We start from the raw sequence: 22,953 nt of genomic DNA on the forward strand, positions 1-22,953 counted from the left end.
AGGATCCCATAATTAAATTGCCCAGGATCCCATAATTAAGTGTCCAGGATCCCATAATTATGTTGCCTAGGATCCCATAATTAAGTTGCCCAGGATCCCATAATTAAGTGTCCAGGATCCCATAATTATGTTGCCTAGGATCCCATAATTAAGTTGCCCAGGATCCCATAATTAAGTGTCCAGGATCCCATAATTAAGTTGCCCAGGATCCCTTAATTAAGTTGCCCAGGATCCCATAATTAAATTGCCTAGGATCCCATAATTAAGTTGCCCAGGATCCCTTAATTAAGTTGCCCAGGATCCCATAATTAAATTGCCTAGGATCCCATAATTAAATTGCCTAGGATCCCATAATTAAGTGTCCAGGATCCCATAATTAAGTGTCCAGGATCCCATAATTAAATTGCCCAGGATCCCACAATTAAGTTGCCCAGTATCCCATAATTAAATTGCCTAGGATCCCATAATTAAGTTGCCCAGGATCCCTTAATTAAATTGCCCAGGATCCCATAATTAAGTTGCCCAGGATCCCATGATTAAACGTCCAGGATCCCATAATTAATTGCCCAGGATCCCTTAATTAAGCAGGTCTTGGGTCAGGCTTAACGCCACTGAAACAACAAATGTAAAAATTCCTTTATTAGACAGAAACCGAAATTAGACAGAAATTAGAAAACACTTCTTGGAATGCAGCAAAACCATGGTGGGGAGCAGGGGAGGGGAAAAGGTTCACGGGGATTTTGGGGTTTGGGCCAGATTCGCTCCTGGAAGGGAACAAAAGCTCCCTCAGGCCGGGAAGGGACAGGGAGGGCGGAAAATGCGGAAAATGCGGAAAATGCGGAAAATGCGGAAAATTCGGGAAAAGAGGAAAAAGCCGCTTCTGTTTCGCGGCACGAAGGAGGCTCCCGGGCACCTTGGCTTGATCCTTTTTAATTTGTAGCAGAGGTGGAACATTCCAGAAAAGGCTCAGCGCGGTAAATCCCGGGATTTTTACAAAACATCCGCGTGTCACAAAGCCCTGCTCTTCCCGTGGTTATCCTGCAAGCTTTCTTTTCTCTCCATTTATATATATATATATATTTTTTTTTATATGATATATATAGAATTAATCTTCACTTAGCTTACACCGATGCAAAAAAAAAAAAAAAGAGGAAAAAAAATCTCGTTTAGGACAGTGTTATTCAGTGCCTTGCAATAAAAATAAAAATAAAAATAAAAATAAAAATAAAAATAAAAATAAAAATAGAAATAAAAATAAAAATAAAAATAGAAATAAAAATAAAAATAAAAATAAAAATAAAAATAGAAATAAAAATAAAAATAGAAATAAAAATAGAAATAAAAATAGAAATAGAAATAAAAATAGAAATAAAAATAGAAATAAAAATAAAAATAAAAACAATAAAATAAAATAAAATTAAAATAAAAAATAAAAATTAAAAATTAAAAATAAAAAAATAAAAATAAAAATAAAAATAAAAATAAAAATAAAAGTTAAAAAGTTAAAAATAAAAATAAAAATAGAAATAAAAATCAAAAATAAAAATCAAAATAAAAATAAAAGTTAAAAATAAAAATAAAAATAAAAATAAAAATAAAAATAAAAATAAAAATAAAAATAAAAATAAAAATAAACGAGATATTGAATCGAGCTCAAGCGCAGCGCCACGGATGTTACAGCTACTCCCCAGCCCAGCATCGACACAAGAAGCAAGAATTTCACCCGTTGCTTCCACAGGGCAAAGGAATTACTCACAAATGTGATTTTTTTTAAAGCATCTCCCTTCCCAGGCGGGTTTTTCCCGATGCTGTTTGCTCTACCAGCGTGGTGTGGCCGATTCCAGTCTCTTGCTATGAGCTTGACCCCCCCTGAGAATCCTTTTTGCTGCATTTTAACGTCCTTTAGGTCCAGGTGTTGAAGTATGAACGTGACTTGTCACCTGGAGCATCCAGAATAGCTTTTTTTGGGGTTGTAACACCGTTTTGGGGGTGTTTGGGGCATTCAGCAGTGCCTGAAAAAGCCTCTAAAGCGTGACTGGTGCTTGAGCCTTGCTGTGGTGTGGGGTGAAAAATGGACTTATTTTGGTGTGGTGCTGCAGGGCCTGCACGGGGAAGGGTTATTTTTTACAATTAAAAGGTTCTAATTGCAACAATTACAAGAAACTAATTGCAAGAAACCCCGTGGCCGCTCAGAAACCCCTGAGACCCCCCCCAGAGGTGCCCCAGGGGAAGGGGGTGCGGGGGCAGCAGGACTGGGGTGAGACCAAACCCCGCCTGTTAACCAAGAGAACTCTTGGGGTGCCGAGGAGAGCTCCCCTCTCGGGGTGACCCCGAGGAGGAGGATGAGGAGGAGGAAGATGAGGCGAAGGCCGCGCTTTTGGGCTCCAGCGCCGTCCTGGGCACGCGTTTGGGGCAGAAAAGTGAAATTTTCATCCCGTCTCCTAAACCGCGGAGGCGCCGGGGGGCTCCTCACCGTAAAAACAACCGCAAGCCACAACGGGGTCACGACGGGTGACATCGGGGAGCCGCGGGGAGCTCTAGTGCAGGGCGAAGAGGACGAGGAGCAGCAGGGCGGGCAGCGAGGCGTCGGCCAGGCGAGGCCGGATGCCCGAGGCCAGGCGGTACTCCTGGTACTGCTGGATGCACATCTCGCGGATCACCTTGGTCACCACGCGCGTCTCCAGCTCTGCCTCCGTCTGGTTGGCGGCGGCGCCGGCCTCCGAGGCGTTCCTGCGGGCGGCGGGGCCGATGTTGTGCTCGGTGACGGTGATGTTGAAGCAGTCGGCCACGAAGACGTCCTGCGGCACCGGGCCGCGCTGGTCGCGGTAGTCGCGGTAGTAGACCTGGTTGGGGTAGCGCGCGGCGTTCTCGTTCCACCAGCGGTACTCGTCGGGGCTGTCGAAGCGGTAGTGCATCCCCGACATCACCCGGCCCATGGCGTAGCCCCCCAAGCCCCCCACCACGGCGCCCGCCGCCGCCGCCCCTGCCACGTGCTTGAAGTTGGTCTTGGGCTTGGGCGCCTTCCAAGGCTTCTGGTGGTAGCTACCCCCGCTGGACGGGTTGTAGCCCTGGCCCCAGCCCGGGTAGCCGGGGTTGTGGGGGTAGCCGGGGTTGTGGGGGTAGCCGGGGTTGTGGGGGTAGCCCGGGTTGTGAGGGTAGCCGGGGTTTTGGGGGTAGCCGGGCTGGCGGGGGTAGCTGGGCTGGCGGTGGCTCCCCGTGCCCCAGCCGCCCCCGCTGGGTTTGCCTTTGCCCTTCTTGGAGGAGGCCAGGTGGGCACAGACGCCGAGGAGCAGCAGCAGCAGCAGGCAGCGGGTGCCGAGGAGCCTGGCCATGGCTGTGGGGACAAGGACAGCGTCAGGGCATGGCTGAGACCCCCCCCCGGATCCACCCGAAACACCTCTGGGCCCTCCAGTCCAGCTGCAGGACAAACAGCCCTGGGCTAAATGTGTGCTTGTCCCCAGCCACAATGCATTGATTTATACATAAATGTAAAATATTTCACATTTTATAGATATAAAATATATAGAGATATATAGGTAGGTATATAGATATACAGATATAGCTATATATATAAAATATCTAGAGATATCTATATACCTATCTATATACCTATTTATTTTATATATAGGTATATCTATATATCTATATACCATGGCCTGGGGTCATCCATGGCCTGGGGTCATCCATGGCCTGGGGTCATCCATGGCTTTGGATCCATGGGATCATCCATGGCCTGGGACCATCCATGGCCTGGGATCATCCATGGCCTGGGATCATCCACGGCCTGGGATCATCCATGGCCTGGGATCATCCATGGGATCATCCATGACCTGGGATCATCCATGACCTGGGACCATCCATAACCCCAGCGTTCACTGCTCCCATTCCGATCATCTCCCACGGGCGGGGCCGGCAAGGCTGGAATCCCGGTCCAGGAGCCGCTCCCCTCCCCGTACAATCCACAGCCGAGCTGCAAATCCTTTGGAATGCCCTCTGGAAAATCCTTCCCAAGCTGTAAAACCCCTCTGGACGCCGAGCCGCTGCTCCCCCGTGTTTGATGCAGCGATAAAAAAGCGTTTTCCATCCTTCCCGAGGCCGGGCTCTCCCCCAGAATCGCCCCTGGGGCGCTCCGGGTGTGCGAGGGCATCCCTGGATTCTGCCCCGTGGTACAACAGAAACATCAAAATCCATTTGGGTCCTAAATTTGGGGTTTTTTTGCAGAGATTAAGGAGCAGCTCCCTGCAGAATCATCCCAGGAATAACCTGAGCGCAGGCAGGAGATGCTGAACCCTCCTGAGCCGCTCTGAAAAACCAAAATAAAACCCTGCACAAACCAGAAATCCTTCTGTTGCCAGCTGGACGTGGCTTTGTGGGCCTCAAAAAGCAGATTCACCTCTTTGAGCTCCTAAATTATGCTTTTTCTCCCTTTTTTCCCCCGAAAAAATAATCTGGTTTCGTGCCCAGAAAGGTTTGAATTTAAACCCTTTGAGCTCCGTGGTTTGGGTGGGATCGCCAGCAAGCCCCTGAACAAAATCGCGGGGGAGCTGCACCATCCTGGCGATGGAATTCCAGGCTTGGCACTGCCGGCTCATGGAAAAATCTGGGCTCTGGAGCCTTCCTCACCCTCAGCACCCACCCGCTGGGGGCAGGGATGAGATCAGGGGGGTTAAAAATAGCCAAAAAGGCAGGGAAAAAAACACCCGGCTCCTCGGGAAAACGGAAAAACGGAGGAGGAAAAGGCAGAAAATTCGGTTTGAAAATGAATTTTAAATTCTGGGGTTTTTTTCCCCTCGCTGTTCCAAAGAGGGAGAGAGAATCAGGCTCTGGACAAGAGGGGTTCAAGGCACATTTATTGAAGAAATCCCAGGGTTGGAGGTTGACTCAGAATTCTCGGAATATCACAGCGCTGAGCTGCTCCTCTAATTACCCTCCGAGCTCTGATAAACAGGGCACTAATTAGCCAGCGAGGAGCTTCTAAATTAATGAGTCGCTGATGGGGATCAGGAGCTGCTTCCTGGGAATCCGGGATTTTCTCCCAGAAATAAAAAAAAAATAAATCCCAGATTTTTTTTTTTTTTTCCGAGGAGAAAAGCTGGGATCTCTCTCTGCTCCGAAATTCTCTTCATGGCCTGACCATGACATTAATATTAATATTAAATTATAGATGGAAAATCTTCGCAAGGAAATTTTTTATGGGGTTTTTTGGTTTTTTTTTTTCCTGATTATTTTAAACCTTCCTGGCCCAAATTCGCCCTCCCGGCGGGTGCTGGAAATGAGGAATTAATTGAGGTTGGTTTGTGCCGGAGCTGGAGGAACTCCGCGGAAAATGGAGGCTGCCAGGAGCCATCGCAAGCAGCAATTACGTGCTTGGCAAAGGAGGAGGTTTTTGGTTTTGGAAACACCAAAATATCCCTGGAAATAACCTTGGGAAGGCCCCCGGGCAGGAGGGGAAGGTGGAGGTGGGAAGATGCCCGGGGATGGGGGCGGCCGGACCCTCCTGGAGATGCTGGGGGTGAAAATTCCGGGCTGAAAACTCGAAATAAAATGGGAATTTCCCAGAAAATGTCACCTCTGGGTGTAGAAACCCCCCTTTTCTCTTTCGCTTCCGCTGGAAAAGACAAAACCTCGGAGAAGAAATCCCCCGCCAGCGCTGAGTAAACGCTGAGTAAACAAGGAGCGGGGAGAAGCAGCGCTCTGCCTCTTAAGGAACCGCTGGAAAATCAATTTTTAGGCTGTCAGGGCAGGGAAAGAGGCAGCCCCGAATCCCTCGGGCTCCAAACCCCTCCCTGAGCTCCGGGTTTATCCCTCTCCGAGCCCCCTTTTCCCCCTTTTCCCCGGCACTCACCGGCTGGGAAGGCGCTGCCGCTCGCTCCGAGGTGATTCAGCCCCGGAGCTCCGCGCAGGAATAAATAAATAGAGAGAGGGAGGAGCGGAGCAGCAGAGCCCGGCCCCGCTCAGCCCGGCCGGCATCCAGAATCCATCCGGAATCCACCCAAAATCCACCCCAAATCTATCCAGAATCCATCCGGAATCCATCTGGAATCTATCCAGAATCCATCCGGAATCCATCTGGAATCTATCCAGAATCCATCCGGAATCCATCTGGAATCCATCCAGAATCCATCTGGAATTCACCCAAAATCCACCCCAAATCTATCCAAAATCCACCCAAAATCCACCCCAAATCTATCCAAAATCCACCCAAAATCCACCCCAAATCTATCCAAAATCCATCTGGAATCCATCTGGAATCTATCCAGAATCCATCCGGAATCCATCCGGAACCCACCCAAAATCCACCCCAAATCCATCCAAAATCCATCTGGAATCTATCCAGAATCCATCTGGAATCTATCCAAAATCCATCCAGAATCCATCCGGAATCTAGCCAGAATCCATCCAGGATCCATCCAGAATCCATCCAAAATCTACCCAAATTCCACCCCAAATCTATCCAAAATCCATCCGGAATCCATCCGGATTCAATCCAGCATCCATCCAGGATTTATCCAGAATCCATCCCAAATCTATCCAGAATCCATCCAGGATTTATCCAGAATTTATCCAGAATTTACCCAGAATTTATCCAGAATTTATCCAGAATTTACCCAGAATTTACCCAGAATTTATCCAGAATTTATCCAGCATCCATCCAAAATCCATCCAAAATCCACCCAAAATCCACCCAAAATCCACCCAAAATCCACCCAAAATCCATCCAAAATCCACCCAAAATCCATCCAAAATCCACCCAAAATCCACCCAAAATCCACCCAAAATCCATCCAAAATCCACCCAAAATCCATCCAAAATCCACCCAAAATCCACCCAAAATCCACCCAAAATCCATCCAAAATCCACCCAAAATCCATCCAAAATCCATCCAAAATCCACCCAAAATCCACTCAAAATCCATCCAAAATCCACCCAAAATCCACCCAGAACCCATCCAGAATTTACTACAATTATTTATTCCACAACACCAAATTATTTACGTGATAAGAACATTTACTGAAAACCCCTCTCCAGGCCAAAACCGAAAAATAAACAACTTTCCCTCCGGAAAACGAATTTCTGCTTGCAGGAATTGAGACATTTATTGACGACTGATCATTAATGAATTTTTAATTTATTGTGGGAATCATCAGGGCTGAAACCTCCCCAAGCAGCTCAGGCAGATCTTTAATGGGTTATTTTTTTTTATCATCCTGGGGTAAAATTTCTGTCAACCTCAAGCATTGATCTGCTCTGGAGGTTTGAAATCGTTCATGGGATGAGATTTCCTCGATTTTTGGCTCGGGAGGGAGGAAGTTTGATTTCCTTCACCGCCTCTCATCGATTTTGGTTTGGTTTTTATAATTTTAATTCATCGAAAATGCTTTTATTCGCCCAGCTCTGGTTTTTCAGAGGCATCCAGGGAGATCTGGGTGAGATCTGTTCATTTTTTAGGGTTAAAATGTTCATTTTTGGGGGTTAAAATGATCATTTTTTAGGGTTAAAATGTTCATTTTTTAGGGTTAAAATGTTCATTTTTTAGGGTTAAAGTGTTCATTTTTGGGGGTTAAAGTGTTCATTTTTTAGGGTTAAAATGATCATTTTTGGGGGTTAAAATGTTCATTTTTTAGGGTTAAAATGTTCATTTTGGGGGGTTAAAGTGTTCATTTTTGGGGGTTAAAATGTTCATTTTTTGGGGTTAAAATGTTCATTTTCTGGGGTTAAAGTGTTCATTTTTTGGGGTTAAAATGTTCATTTTTGGGGGTTAAAATGTTCATTTCTTAGGGTTAAAATGATCATTTTTTAGGGTTAAAGTGTTCATTTTTTAGGGTTAAAATATTCATTTTTTAGGGTTAAAATGTTCATTTTTGGGGGTTAAAATGTTCATTTTGGGGGTTAAAGTGTTCATTTTTTAGGGTTAAAGTGTTCATTTTTGGGGGTTAAAATGATCATTTTTTGGGGTTAAAATGTTCATTTTCTGGGGTTAAAATGTTCATTTTTGGGGTTAAAATGTTCATTTTGGGGTTAAAGATGTTCATCAGTAGGATTAGAAATCTTTATCCCTGGGGTTATAAATGTTCATTAGGGTTAAAAATCTTTATCCCTGGGGTTAAAAATGTCCATCTATGGGGTTAAAAATATTCAATAGGTTTAGAAATCTTTATCCCTGGGGTTATAAATGTGCATCCATTGGGGTTACAATATTTAATAGGGTTATAAAACTTTGTCCCTGGGGCTAAAAATGTTCATTAGGGTCAGAAATCTTTATCCCTGGGGTTATAAATGTTCATTAGGGTCAGAAATCTTTATCCCTGGGGTTATAAATGTTCATTAGGGTTAAAAATCTTTATCCATGGGGTTAAAAATCTTTATCCATTGGGGTTAAAATATTCAATAGGGTTAGAAATCTTTATCCCTGGGGTTAAAAATGTTCATTAGGGTCAGAAATCTTTATCCATGGGGTTAAAAATGTTCATTAGGGTCAGAAATCTTTATCCCTGGGGTTAAAAATGTTCATCCATTGGGGTTACAATATTTAATAGGGTTATAAAACTTTGTCCCTGGGGCTAAAAATATTCATTAGGGTCAGAAATCTTTATCCATGGGGTTAAAAATGTCCATCTATGGGGTTAAAATATTCAATAGGGTTAGAAATCTTTATCCCTGGGGTTATAAATGTTCATTAGGGTCAGAAATCTTTATCCCTGGGGTTATAAATGTTCATTAGGGTCAGAAATCTTTATCCCTGGGGTTAAAAATGTCCATCTATGGGGTTAAAATATTCAATAGGGTTAAAAATCTTTATCCATGGGGTTAAAAATGTGCGTCCATTGGGGTTACAATATTTAATAGGGTTATAAAACTTTGTCCCTGGGGCTATAAATGTTCATTAGGGTCAGAAATCTTTATCCATGGGGTTAAAAATGTCCATCTATGGGGTTAAAATATTCAATAGGGTTAGAAATCTTTATCCCTGGGGTTATAAATGTTCATTAGGGTCAGAAATCTTTATCCCTGGGGTTATAAATGTTCATTAGGGTTAAAAATCTTTATCCCTGGGGTTAAAAATGTCCATCTATGGGGTTAAAATATTCATTAGGGTTAAAAATCTTTATCCATGGGGTTATAAATCTTTATCCATTGGGGTTAAAATATTCAATAGGTTTAGAAATCTTTATCCCTGGGGTTATAAATGTTCATTAGGGTCAGAAATCTTTATCCCTGGGGTTATAAATGTTCATTAGGGTCAGAAATCTTTATCCCTGGGGTTATAAATGTTCATTAGGGTCAGAAATCTTTATCCCTGGGGTTATAAATGTTCATTAGGGTCAGAAATCTTTATCCCTGGGGTTCCAAATCTTTATCCCTGGAGTTAAAAATGTCCCTGGAGCTGCTGCAATCTGCTCAGGGCTGTGCTGACCTGTTCTTGCTGCTATTCCAGGCCCCACCTAAGCTCCTTATCCTAAAAATAGAAATATAAAAATAAAAATAAAAAATAGAAATGTAAAAATAAAAGTAAAAATAAAAAATGAAAATGAAAATAAAAATAAAAATAAGAATAAAAATAAAATAAAAATAAAAATAAAAATAAAAATAAAAATAAAAACAAAAATAAAAATAAAAATATAAATAAAAATATAAATAATAAAAATAAAAATAAAAATAAAAATAAAAATATAAATAAAAATATAAATATAAATATAAAAAATAAAATAAAAATAAAAATAAAATAAAAATAAAAATAAAAATAAAAATAAAAAAATAAAAATAAAATAAAAATAAAAATTAAAATTAAAATTAAAATAAAAATAAAAATAGAAATAAAAATAAAATAAAAATAAAAATAAAAATAAAAATAAAAATAAAAATAAAAATAAAAATAAAAATAAAAATAAAAATAAAATAAAAATTAAAATAAAAATAAAAATAAAAATAAAAATAGAAATAAAAATAAAATAAAAATAAAATAAAAATAAAAATAGAAATAAAAATAAAATAAAAATTAAAATTAAAATTAAAATTAAAATTAAAAATAAAATTAAAATAAAATAAAAATAAAAATAAAAATAAAAATAAAAATAAAAATAGAAATAAAAATAAAAATAAAATAAAAATAAAAATAAAAATAAAAATAAAATCAAAAATCAAAATCAAAATCAAAATCAAATAAAAATAAAAAACAACAACAACAACAACAATAACAATAATAATAATAATAATAATAACAATAATAATAATAATAATAATAATAATAATAATAATAATAATAATAATAATAACAACTTAGGAACAAGAACTGGCAATAAAATTTGAATTGAGGGAGGGAAATTGGAGTTTGTGCGTTTGGGGCTGTGTGTGGATGGATTTCTGGGGGGTGGCAGAAGCCAGCCCTTGTTTGCTGCCTGCTCCAGTTCCAGGCCTGGAGTTAAAAATAAACCCAGCAGAGCCTCGGGAGCAGCTGCTGCGGGACTCCAACAATTCCCGGCTGTGCCTGGGAAAGTCCTGCCCGGAAAGGGCTCCTTGTGCCCCTGGGAAAGGACAAATCCCCTTTCTGCTCCAACGAGGGCTCCGCGTTTCTAAAACACCACCACGTTCCTCCCCAAGCTCCGGGAACAAAACCCTTCCCAGAAATCCTGGAATTCCCAGAAAACAACCCTGAAATTCCATTACCCGCTGCTGGCAGGAAAACCGGAGTATTTTCCCTTGGAAAGGGGAACGGGTGAGTCACAGGGAGATTTTTCCTTTATTTCTTTTTCGTTCTTTCCCTTTCTTTTCTTTCCTTCTTTCCTTTTTTCCTTCTTTCTTTCCTTCTTTCCTTCTTCCTTTCTCTTTCCTCCTTTTTTTCCCTTTCCTCCTTCCTTCCTTCCTTTCTTTCTTTCTTTTTATCTTTCTTTCTTTCTTTCCTTTCTCTTTCTTTCTTTCTTTCTTTCTTTCTTTCTTTCTTTCTTTCTTTCTTTCTTTCTTTCTTTCTTTCTTTCTTTCTTTCTTTCTTTCTTTCTTTCTTTCTTTCCTTCTTTCTTTCCTTCTTTCTTTCCTTCTTTCCTTCTTTCCTTCTTTCCTTCTTTATTTCTTCCTTTCCTTCTTTCCTTCCTTTCTTCCTTTCTTTCTTCTTCTTCTTCCTTCCTTCTTTCTTTCTTTCCTTTCTTTCTTTCTTCCTTCCTTCCTTCCTTCCTTCCTTCCTTCCTTCCTTCCTTCCTTCCTTCTGTCCTTCCTTTCTTTCCTTCCTTCCTTCCTCCTTTCCTCCTTTCCTTCTTTTCTTTTCTTTCTTACCTTTCTTCCTTTCTTCTTTTCTTCCAGCTGGGATGGAAGCCCCCAGATCTTCCCTGTCCCCGAAATCATCTCTTAAAACATCCCTTATAAAGTTTATTTTTATTAACACACCAGCAAAGTTTTATACACTGAATATCAAACACCAAATAATATTAATAATAATAATAATATTTAATAATAGTAATTTAATATTTTATAATATTAATAATATTTAATAATAAATAATAATTACTATTAAATTAATATATTGATTAATATTACTAAATATTAATAACTATTGATATTTAATAATAATATTAAATATCAAATCTGGGCCTGCAAGGGGAGGTTCCCATGAGGAGAAGGAGCCAAAACAGGAGGAGAAGCCCAGGGGAGGCTCTGAGGATGCTCAGGATGCTCCTGCGGGGTTGCCATGGACACGGCGCCGTTGCCATGGCTACGGAGGGATGCGAGGGATGCGGGAACGTTCTGGAAATAAACGCTGCTCTGAAGCATCCCAAGGATTTATCCGGGGGTAACAGCTGGATTTCAGCTGGAGCAGGAACGCAGCCGGGCTCCCAAATGCTTTTATCAGGAAAATTCGGATTTATTTAGGGAAAAACGTGATTTTTAATCTTTTTTTAAATTATAATATATATAATATATATATTTTATATATAATATATATATATAAAATATAATATATATTAAATTATAATATATATATATTTAAATTATAATATATATAAAATATATATTTTTTTTAAATTATAAATTATAATATATATATAATATAATATATATAATTTATAAATTATAATATATCTATATTAATATAATATATTTATATTATATATTATATATAATATATATAATACATATAATACATATAATACATATAATACATATAATATAATATATATATAATATTGTGTATATATATCATATGCAATATATATACACATAATATAATATATATAATATACAATATAATATACAATATAATGTACTATATATATACATAATATTATATATATAATATAATATACAATATACTATAAAATATATATACATAATATATATAATATATAATATACAATATACAATATATGAAAAATATAATATATATAATATAATATACAATATAATGTACAATATCAATAATTAATATACAATATATATACAAAATATAATAAATATATAATAAATATATAATATAATATACAATATATTATGAGATATATATATACACAAAATATATATACATAATATAATATATAATATAATACACAATAGAATATACAATATATATACATAATATAATATTTTATATATATATAATATACAATATAGATAATATATATAGTATATATAATATAATATATAATATAATACACAATAGAATATACAATATATATACATAATATAATATTTTATATATATATAATATACAATATATATAATATATATAATATATATAATAAATATATAATATACAACATAATATACAATATATATACATTATATAATATATAATATATCATATATCATATATCATATATCATATATCATATATCATATATCATATATAACATATAACATATATAATATATAATTAATAGATAATAGATAATATAGAATATATAATATATAATAGATAATAGATAATATATAACATATAATATATAACATATAACATATAACATATAACATATAATATATAATATATTATATAATATATAACATATAACATATAACATATAACATATAACATATAATATATAATATATAATATATAATATATAATATGTAATATATAATATATAATATATAATATATAATATGTAATATATAATATGTAATATATAATATATAATATATAACATATAACATATAATATATAACATATAACATATAACATATATAATATATAATTAATATATAATATATAACATATAACATATAATATATAATCCCTGCTGAGCTCTGCAGGCTGAGGAGCTGCTGGAACCCAGCCGGTTTTGGGCAGCAATAATTTAAATAATTCATGAGCCAGCTGTTTTTTACCGCTGTGGCCAGGAAAATTCTCTTTAATAATCCATGAAAATGCGGATTTCGGGGGAGGGAATCCTCATTTGGGGGGGATCCACGAGCTCCTGGATGGATTTTGTGAATCATTTCCCCGTGAAAGCGGAGGAGGAAGGAGCGGGGATTGTGAATAACGAAAAGGAATTTGGAATAATGGAAAAAAAGAATAATGAAAACCGGGAATTTTCTGCTGGAAAAGCTGGGAGATAAAAGCCGGATTTCCTTGGGATGGGGGGCAGAGCCCCCTGCCCGCACCAGGGGAGGGCTCAGGATGGTTTTTTAATGTTTTTATTTCATTTCCAAACCCTCCCACGACTGCAGCCACAGCGAGCCCCCAGCTCTAATCATTAATCTCTAATTATTAATTTTTAATGAAGAGCAGCTGGAGGGCAGCACTGCAGGAGGTGGGAGGGGGTTTGGTGCCGGTTATTGTGGGGTGGGGGTCCCATGGGGCACTGCCAGGGGGTCGGGCCATCCCTGTCCTCAGTCCCCGAGCCCCCCAGACCCGGTTCTGGGACCCCCAGAGTCCACCCAGAACCGGGTCTGGGACCTCCAGAGCCCCCCCAGACCCGGTTCTGGGACCCCCAGAGCCCCCCAGACCCGGTTCTGGGACCCCCAGAGCCCCCCCAGACCCGGTTCTGGGACCCCCAGAGCCCCCCCAGACCCGGTTCTGGGTCCTCCAGAGCCCCCCCAGCCCTGGTCCTGGGACCTCCAGAGCCCCCCCAGACCCGGTTCTGGGACCCCCAGTGCCCCCCCAGACCCGGTTCTGGGACCCCCAGAGCCCCCCAGACCCGGTTCTGGGCCCCCCAGAGCCCCCCCAGACCCGGTTCTGGGACCCCCAGACCCCCCCAGACCCGGTTCTGGGACCCCCAGAGCCCCCCCAGACCCGGTTCTGGGACCCCCAGAGCCCCCCAGACCCGGTTCTGGGACCCCCAGAGCCCCCCAGACCTGGTTCTGGGACCCCCAGAGCCCCCCCAGCCCCCTCCCAACCTTTCCCTGTGGAAGGGCACGAACGGAAGAGCCGAGACAGATTTTTTTTTAGGGTTTTAATTCGCCCCACGCTGCCCGGGGGTCCCGGCAGAGCGGAGCTGTGGGGGTCCCCTTCCCTGCGGGGTGCGAGAGGGGTCGGGAGGAGCCTCCCCTTCCAGCGGGGCTCCGGGAGTTCATCCCCCGAGGGACCCCAAAGCTCCGGGAAGAACTCCAGAACCCACGGGAGGATGAGACATGGCGGGGGGGGATCCAAAGGGGTGACGGAGGGACCCGGAGCTCTCCCGGGGGATCCGCAGCCCCTCCTAAAGCTTGAGCGCCGTGACTCGGGGGATGTGGAAGGGACACGTCTCCTCCGAGCCCGTGGAGCTGCCGAGGGCGAGAAGAAAATTCGAGGTCAGGGAGGGTCCCACGCCCCCTCCCCGGCCGTGTTTCCCCCCGGGCCCCTCTCACATCAGGCGGTTGCGGATGGGGCGGAGGTGCTTGGTGAGCCTCACGGCGAGGATGATGCTGGGGATGAGGAAGAAGGTGCAGCAGCCCAGGCTGAACCAGAAGGCGTTCTGCAAGGAGAAACCCCCGGGCTGAGCGGTGCGGGGGGAGCAGGGACAGCTCCCGGAGGGGTTCGGGGAGAGCAGGGACAGCTCCCGGAGGGGTGCGGGGGGAGCAGGGACAGCTCCCGGAGGGGTTCGGGGAGGGCAGGGACAGCCCCCGGAGGGGTTCGGGGAGAGCAGGGACAGCCCCCGGAGGGGTTCGGGGAGAGCAGGGACAGCTCCCGGAGGGGTTCGGGGAGGGCAGGGACAGCTCCCGGAGGGGTGCGGGGAGAGCAGGGACAGCCCCCGGAGGGGTGCGGGGAGAGCAGGGACAGCCCCCGGAGGGGTTCGGGGAGAGCAGGGACAGCCCCCGGAGGGGTTCGGGGAGAGCAGGGACAGCCCCCGGAGGGGTCCCGGGAGGGCAGGGACAGCCCCCGGAGGGGGGGGGGGAGGGCAGGGACAGCTCCCGGAGGGGTTCGGGGAGAGCAGGGACAGCCCCCGGAGGGGTTCGGGGAGGGCAGGGACAGCTCCCGGAGGGGTTCGGGGAGGGCAGGGACAGCCCCCGGAGGGGTTCGGGGAGGGCAGGGACAGCCCCCGGAGGGGTGCGGGGAGGGCAGGGACAGCTCCCGGAGGGGTGCGGGGAGCTTTGGGGCTGCCGTGGGTCCCCAGGGAGGGGGATCCTCACCCAGGGCTCGGCGATGCGGTCGCACAGGATCACCCGCCCGTTGTCCAGGGCCGTGGCGAGCGGCTGGCACGAAGCCACGTCCTCCCTCAGCTGGAAGAAGGAGCAGAGGAGAGGATCAGCGCCCGCCTGGCTGCTCCTGGGATGAGTTTTGCTTGCCCGGGGGGGCTCCTGGGCTCCGGCAATCCCCGCGGGGTGATGGCAGCACTCACCGTCTGCCCGACCCAGTTCAGGTACTGGGCGAAATAGCGCAGCTCCTTCCTGGTGAAGCAGCCGAGCTCCTGGGCAGGGGGAAGGCAGCGTGGAGAGAGAGTCCTGCACTTCCCAGCCCGGCTCCGTCCCTGCACTTCCGAACCCAACACCATCCCTGTGCTCCCAGCCCGGTTCCATCCCCGTTCTCCCAGCCCGGTTCCATCCCCGTTCTCCCAGCCCGGTTCCAGCCTCTCCCGGCCCGGTTCCATCCTCTCCCGGCCCGGTTCCAGCCTCTCCCGGCCCGGTTCCAGCCTCTCCCGGCCCGGTTCCATCCCCTCTCTCCAGCCCGGTTCCATCCCCGCGTTCCCAGCCCTGTTCCAGCCTCTCCCGGCCCGGTTCCATCCCCTCTCCCAGCCCGGTTCCAGCCTCTCCCAGCCTGGTTCCAGAGGTTCCAGCCTCTCCCGGCCCGGTTCCAGCCTCTCCCAGCCCGGTTCCAGCCTCTCCCAGCCCGGTTCCATCCCCTCTCCCAGCCCCGTTCCAGCCTCTCCCAGCCCTGTTCCAGCCTCTCCCGGCCCGGTTCCAGCCTCTCCCAGCCCGGTTCCATCCCCTCTCCCGGCCCGGTTCCAGCCACTCCCGGCCCGGTTCCAGCCTCTCTCCAGCCACCTCCGGGCTAACGTCGGCTGGGAAATGAGGCCGAGGGCTCCCCGTTCCCTCTTGCAGCGCCCCGTTCTCGCTCTTTCCTCCCTCTCTGGGGAATTCTGCTTCCCCCAGCCCTGCCTCACCTGCCGGAGGATCTGCTGGGCTTGCACGGGCAGCCGGGCTTCCACGGACGCCGTGGTGGCCAAAGTCCTCCTCAGGCGCTCCTGGGGAAGCACAGGGAGGGCAGAGCATCCTTAGGACCCGAAGCAGGGACAGAGGGATGTGCCCCGAGCAGGAAAACCCCTTTGCAGGGGGATTTCTGATTTGCAGCACCAAATCTAATCACTAAATAAGCAGACCGATTCTCCTGGCTGGCATTTTCCTGGCTCTGCCATCACCCTGTAACTGGTTTTGGGGTTTTTTTGGCAGAAGGGGCACCACAGGGTTTATTTTGGGGGCTGGAAGAGACTCGCGGGTACCTTGAGGTGCGGTGCCAAGCGGGAGAGGAACCGAACGCTTTCCCCCAGCTTCGCCTGTGGAAGAGGGAGGTGAGAAAGGCTCAGAAACCTCTTTGTCCCCTTCAAGGCGGTGCCAGCGGCCACCAACCCGGCAGGGACTCACCACCAAAGCCTCCTGCGACTGCACCGTGGAGTTCTGCATGTGCCACAGCGCCCGCGCCTCCTCTGCCAGCCTCCCGGCCACCGTGCGGTTCCTCTGCGGGCACAGTGGGCTGAGCACGGCCCCGGGGCCACCGGGGGCTCCCCCGCCGCTCGCCCCGCCGCTCACCTGCATTTTCTGCAGCCCCTCCAGGTTCCTGGCCAAGCCGGGCAGGCTGGTCTGCACCACGGGGTTTTTCATCTGCGGGAAAAAGGAGTCGGGGGTTGCCCCAAACGCGGTCCCCGGTGTGGGGCACGTCCTGCGGCGAGCTCCGAGCATCCCTCACCTCCTCCTGGAAGCGCCCGTAGTCCACCTCGTCCACCCCGCTGCGGGCGAAGCTCTCCAGGTCCTGCCTGCCCTCGCTGCGGAGGAGCCTCACGTCCCCCAGGTTGGCCGTGAAGTCGCCCAGGCGTTTTTGGAAATCAGCCGTGTACTGTTGAGGGTCGCACGAGGGGCTCTGAGGGGCTCCCAGCACGCCCAGTAAAGCTCTGGTGGTCCCCGTGCCGCTCCCAGCAGCTCCGGCTGGAGCCAGCCCCTCACCTTGGGGGTTTTCAGGTGCTCATCCAGCTCGTAGGACCTGTGGAGCTGCAGAACCTCCCAGAGCCCCGCACCGCTCTTGCACTCCCTGGAAGGCAGAGGGACATGGGCAGAGCCATCCCAAATCCACCCTGGCAGCACGGGGAGAGCTCCAGCGGCGCTCACCGGTACGCCGAGCTGAGGTTGGAGTCCCTCCTGAGGTTGAGCTGCTGGGTGAGGTTCATGGAGGGCGGGAGGTTCCCGGGGGTGTCGATGAACTGCGCCAAACAAGAGGGAGAACGGCTCGGGGTAAGGGAGAGGCGTTCCCAGCAGGAATTCTGGGGGTGCTCTGCCCTCGCAGCTGCGTCCTGGGGTAGCTCACGGCAGCCTGAACTAATTTCACCTTTATTTGGGCATCGGTCACTGCGGAGCCTCGGAGTTTGGAGGGAGCTGTCCCCACCGCCATGGGGAGAATCCTGACCCCATTCCCACTCCCCCAGCCCCAAAACCCCGAGCTGCCGGCCCCAAGCGCCCCGGGGCTGCTCGAGGACCAGGGAACAGCAATTAGGAAGTGAATGAACAGCACAAAGGCAATTCCCAGCTGGAGATGCAAATCCCAAGAGATAATCCTAAACTTAATCTTCTGGTCTAGGACGGGCCTTTCCCAGTCGGGTTTAGGGGGGGACACGGAGCCCTTGGAGGTGTTTTGGTGCACGGAAGGGGAGATTTGCAGGGCGGATGTGTGGCCACACACCTTATAAATCTCCTGGTTGACCCAATTCCTGCAAACCAGCGTCTGGATGTTGCCCCCGACCAGGAAGGTGGCGAAAACCAGGAGGATGAGGAGCCAGGAGAACAGGAAAGCCAAGCCAACGCCGCTGGAAGAGGGAGAGGAGGCGGCGGTGGTGGCTTTGCAGAGCCGAGCAGGCAGGAAGGGACCTGCCCGTCCAGCTGCAGCCCCGCGGCTCCTTCCCGAGCCCGGGCACGCCGGGCTGGGCACAGCCCTGCGAGCGGGGTGTGCCGAGCTGCCACATCCAGGCAGGGGCAGCTTCTCCCAAACCTGCCCGCGCAGGCGGTGCCTTCAAAAGCTTTTCCGCTGGGACGGCTCCCAGTCCCTCCCTTGGCTTTGCCCGGGGTTTTTTTGGGGGGTGTGGGAGATGGAAGAGCCCCCCAGCACCCAGGAGAGCTTACAGCAGGAGGAATTTGGCGCCGGCTTCTGCTCGGCACTCGTAGTCGCTGGGGTCCTCCCGCTTGGAGAGGCCGTACGCCCCCAGGGCCATTCCCGTCACGTTGCAGGCGAGGATGAGGAGGATGATGGAGCACAGCACCGTGCCCGCGATCCACCTGGGGTGGGGGAAAGAAGAGCAGCAGGGCACAGCCTCGAGATGCGGGGGACCTGGGGCTCGGGGACCTTCTGTGGGGCGCTGCCCGCAGGGTCACCTGTAGCGCTCGAAGCGCTCCACCTCCCGCAGGTACGGCTGGCTCCGCTGCTCCGCCTTCAGCAGCGCCTCGCTCACCGGCCGAGTGTAGTCGGGGAGGGGGAAGCCGTCGGCGATGGACTGCACCTTCTCCGCCGTGCGGGCCAAATCGCCCCGCAGATCTGCGGGGACAAGGCTGCGCTGGAGGGGTCCCTGCATCCCGTGTCCCCAAACTGGGATTCACCGCCAGCAGGGTGTCCCCACTCGCGCTGGCAGCCCCACTCACCCTGGATGACCTGCGCCATCCTCTCCACGGCCAGCTCCGGGATGGAGTTGAAGGTGCCGTTGCCCTGCGAGGAAAGAGGGGGTGCTGAGAGGCTCAGCTGCAGCTTCCCGCACTTGCTGAACCCCCCGCTTCACCCCGACACCCCCCCAACCTGGCGAATCATCTCCGCAAAGTCACTTCGGGGCAGCCCGGCCAGCGCCTTCAACACCTTCTCCACCGACGGCACCTTGGGGCGGAGGAAGGAGCCCGTGAGCCCGGGCTCGGCGGGCTGGGGAGGTGGCGGTGGGGGACCCCGAGCCCACCTTGCCGTAGTCGGCGCCCAGCTCCAGGCTCTGTGCCCTGCCCAGGACGCTGGAGCAGGAGGTGCAGCGTGGGTCGTCCAGGAGCGCGACCACGCGGCGCCTTCGTTCCCGCAGCGCCGGCTCCAGCTCGGCCCGAGCCGCCGCCAGCGCCCGCGCCGTCCTGTGCAGGATCTGTAAATGGTGCAGCGAGGTCTGTAGGTCTTAAAGAGAAAGGCCAGGGCTGGGTCACGCTGCTCCTCTCGGATCGGATCGGCTTCAGCCCCGGTGCCGGTCCAGCCGTACCTCCGGCCCGGTCCTGCAGGTCCTCCAGCGCCGCGTAGGTCACGGCCTTGAGCTGCGAGTGGATGGAGAGCCCCACGCTCCGGCTGAGCCCTGCGAGACACCGGGGCACCGTCAGCACCTCGTCCGTCCCCGGGGCACCTTCAGCGCCTCGTCCGTCCCCAGGGTCAAGCTTGGGGTGCTGCCCGGCGCCGCGCTTACCGCCCAGGTCAGAGATGATCTGCTTTCGGGGCACCTCGAACTTGTCCACCACCATCTGTACCCCCTGCCAGGACAGAGGAGCCGGTCAGCCGGGGGTAGCAGCCGCCGGGAGGGGCGGGAGCCCCGCGTTGCCGTTTCCAAATCCATTTTTAATGCGGCCGCGTCACCTCCTCTCGCCTGCCCAACTATGCCCCGAGGGAAATGCGGCCATCCCCGGGCAGCGCCCCGTGCCGGGGGCGAGCCCGCTCGGGGACCCACCTGGGGGACATTGGCCAGGTGCTGTCGCAGCGTGCGCAGGGTGGAGGGCACAGCCCCCAGCCCCGGCTCCATCTGTCCCTTCACTCTCTGGTTGGTGACGAAGGCGCAGGTGACTCCGATCCTGCGGGGAACCGGCGGGCGGTGACGGCGCTGCCCGGCCCCTCAAACCGCAGTTCCCCCGGCCCGCTGCGAGTTTTTTGGGGGTGATTTGGGGGACTCACAGGATGATGAGGGAGGTGAAGGACAGGCAGGCCAGCAGGCAGCGGCGGCGGCAGCCCAGCGGGCGCCGGTGGGCGCGGAGGCGACCCCCGCACCGCCGGCGGCTCCGGCAGTAGCAGAAGCACATCCCGGCCACCGGCACGGCCACGGTGAAGAGCAGAGCCACGGCGGCACAGACGACATAGCCCAGCTCGTACTGCACCACCTGAGCCACGGGAGAGCCTCGTCGGCACCTCCGCACCGAGCTCGGGGCGCTCCCGGTGCCCCGAGCCAGGTGCGAAACGTCCCCACGGGATCCCGGCTCACCTGAGACGTCCGCACCGAGCCGGGGTCGTTCAGGGCTGTCCTGAGCAGCTCTGCAAAAATCATAAATATGGCCCCGGTAAAAGAGGCCTCCCCCGATGTATCCCCAACCTTCCTGGGGCAGCGGCACCGGGACAGAGGCAGAATCCTCTTCCGGGAGCCCTGGATTCGCCCCGGGCGCGGCGATTGCAGCCGGCGGAGCCCCGGAGGTGCCGGTACCGGTACCGGCAGCAGCGGCTCGGAGCTCACCTGTGGGCAGCGGGTTTTGCTGGATGAGGTCCAGGCAGCTCCGGACGAGGCCGTAGAGGGGATCGAGCGAGCTGGGCACGCGGTGCAGAGCCGGCACCCGGATCTCGGCGTGCCGGTCGGTGAAGCGGAGGACGCCGGTGGGACCGGAGGGGTGGCACTGCTGGCCGGCAGAGCGCTGCAGCAGCAGCGCCCAGGCCAGCAGCAGCCCGGCTGCCCGCATGGCTCCGGCCGTGGCGAGCAGAGAGCCGGGGGCTCCGTCAGCCTCGGAGCGGCAGGAGAGGCATCCCCGGCTCCGGACGGCTCGCTGCGGCTGGGCTCTGCTCCGGGAAACCTGCCTGACGGGTCAGCCGCTGCTCAAAGCCCAGACGCTGCCCTGGCTTGTTCCCCCCACGGGCTGCCCGGGGCGGCTGGGCTTGGCGGGGCTGCGTGGAGGCGTCTCCCAAAAATCATCCCGGGCCTGTTTCGCAAGCCCCGGCATCCCTGAGTCACCGCCGCGGGGTCCCCGATGTCAAAGCCCTTCCCCAAAGCCACGGCAAAGGCTCCCCGGGGTTTTGGGGAGAGGGACGGGGGGTGGTGAAGCCCCTGTCCTCGGGCTGGAGGGTGCCCCAGCCCACCACAGCCACCTTGGGAGGAGGGATCTGGGGTTTTGGGCATCACTTGGGGGGTGGGAAAGCCCTTGTTGGGGGATCCTCGTGTGTGGATGGGGGTCAGAATCACCCTTCGGAAAAACATCCCGAGATCTGGGGTAGCAGCAAGAAGACAAAACGAGGAGGAACACGTGGAGAGGAGCCCCGAGCCCGCTCTGGCCGGGTGTGAGACGAGTTTTCCATCCTCAGCCAGCGCCCGTCTCCCACCCCGAGGCTTCCGCCGCTCCTTCCCAGGGCCCGCATCTCACTCCTCGGCATGGGTCGAGCGCTAATTACAGGCTGGGCTGGAAGCTCAGGAGGTTCAACCTGATCTGGGTGCCGGGGGGAGCAGCCCCGCTGTGCCCAGACGGCCTCGGGGCACCCCGAGAGCCGCGACCCTGCTCGGCCGGGCGGGTCGGACCGGCCCTTCCCCAGCGCCGCCTGCCCACGGCCCCGTCTCCCCGGCGTTGATGCTAATCCGCCTGCTTCCCCTCCTTCTGGAAGTTTCCCTCTGGAAAAGGGGTTTTCAACCCAGCCGGAGCTTTTTTTTTTTTCCAGCCGCTTGGGAACGGGATGTTGCGGACGGGAAAATCCTGTGGCGGCTCGGCTTTGTCCCATCCTGGGACAAAATTTCCAGGGCCAGGAAAGCCTGGAATTTTCAGCAGGGATCATTTATGTGCCAATGCGTCTGTGCAGGGCGAGGGAGCCCGCAGCAGAGCTGGGGATGATTTCCCACCTTGGTTTCCCATTCCCACCATCATTTCCCAACCACAGCCTCCATTTCCCGTTCCCACGGTGATTTCCCGGATTTCCCATTCCCACGAGGATTTCCCATCCCACCACGGCTTCCACGCCCGTGATGATTTCCCATCCCCACCGATCGTTTCCCGCTCCCACCATGATTTCCCAGCCGTATCCAGGATATTTTTGGGTGTGGAGGTGATTTCCATGTCCGAGGGGAAGGGATGGAGCGTCGCTGGTGACCCTGCCACGCGTGTGTGGTGCCCCCCTGCCCCAGTGGTGACTTTGGGGTGGTTTTGGGGTGTTTTTGGGGTGGTTTTGGGATGGGTTTTTTGGGATGGTTTTGGGATTTTTTTTTTGGGGTGGTTTTGGGATGGTTTTTGGATGGTTTTTTTGGGATGGTTTTTTTGGGATGGTTTTGGGATGGTTTTGGGGATGGTTTTGGGATGGTTTTGGGATGGTTTTGGGGTGGTTTTGGGGTGACTTTGGGATGGTTTTGGGGTGGTCTTGGGATGGTTTTGGGATGCTTTTGGGGT

General features: G+C 49.7%; 2 protein-coding genes across 4 annotated transcripts; both read right to left on the reverse strand.

Annotated features, from left to right (window-relative positions):
• Positions 1 to 1,647: 1,647 nt before the first annotated feature.
• PRNP (prion protein (Kanno blood group)) lies at positions 1,648 to 5,875 on the reverse strand. The gene is made up of 2 exons (XM_005532968.3): positions 5,846 to 5,875; positions 1,648 to 3,334 (listed from the first exon to the last, which is right to left on the reverse strand). The coding sequence occupies exon 2, from the start codon at positions 3,330 to 3,332 to the stop codon at positions 2,538 to 2,540; it is 795 nt and encodes a 264-aa protein (XP_005533025.2). The 5' UTR covers positions 3,333 to 3,334; positions 5,846 to 5,875; the 3' UTR covers positions 1,648 to 2,537.
• An 8,648-nt stretch (positions 5,876 to 14,523) lies between these two features.
• On the reverse strand, positions 14,524 to 21,431 carry PROM2 (prominin 2). Of its 3 annotated transcripts, XM_014261517.2 has the most exons (23): positions 21,051 to 21,431; positions 20,805 to 20,854; positions 20,501 to 20,703; positions 20,280 to 20,400; positions 20,022 to 20,085; positions 19,824 to 19,913; positions 19,542 to 19,741; positions 19,391 to 19,465; positions 19,240 to 19,303; positions 18,976 to 19,135; positions 18,727 to 18,879; positions 18,290 to 18,413; positions 17,722 to 17,813; positions 17,560 to 17,644; positions 17,306 to 17,452; positions 17,149 to 17,220; positions 16,984 to 17,076; positions 16,842 to 16,895; positions 16,506 to 16,586; positions 15,744 to 15,812; positions 15,535 to 15,624; positions 14,773 to 14,879; positions 14,524 to 14,688 (listed from the first exon to the last, which is right to left on the reverse strand). In XM_014261517.2, exons 1-23 carry the CDS (start codon positions 21,268 to 21,270, stop codon positions 14,625 to 14,627), a joined length of 2,478 nt encoding a protein of 825 aa, XP_014116992.2. In that variant the 5' UTR covers positions 21,271 to 21,431; the 3' UTR covers positions 14,524 to 14,624. The 3 variants fall into 3 exon arrangements, with proteins under 3 accessions (XP_014116992.2, XP_087924434.1, XP_087924433.1); XM_088068308.1 differs by having other exon boundaries at positions 16,984 to 17,220; XM_088068307.1 differs by having other exon boundaries at positions 15,535 to 15,812; positions 16,984 to 17,452.
• Between the last annotated feature and the right edge of the window lie 1,522 nt (positions 21,432 to 22,953).

The sequence above is a fragment of the Pseudopodoces humilis genome, chromosome 30 (genome assembly GCF_049639895.1).
Source record: "Pseudopodoces humilis isolate 2021_Gansu_Grassland_sample_001 chromosome 30, ASM4963989v1, whole genome shotgun sequence".
Classification (NCBI taxonomy): Eukaryota; Metazoa; Chordata; class Aves; order Passeriformes; family Paridae; genus Pseudopodoces; species Pseudopodoces humilis.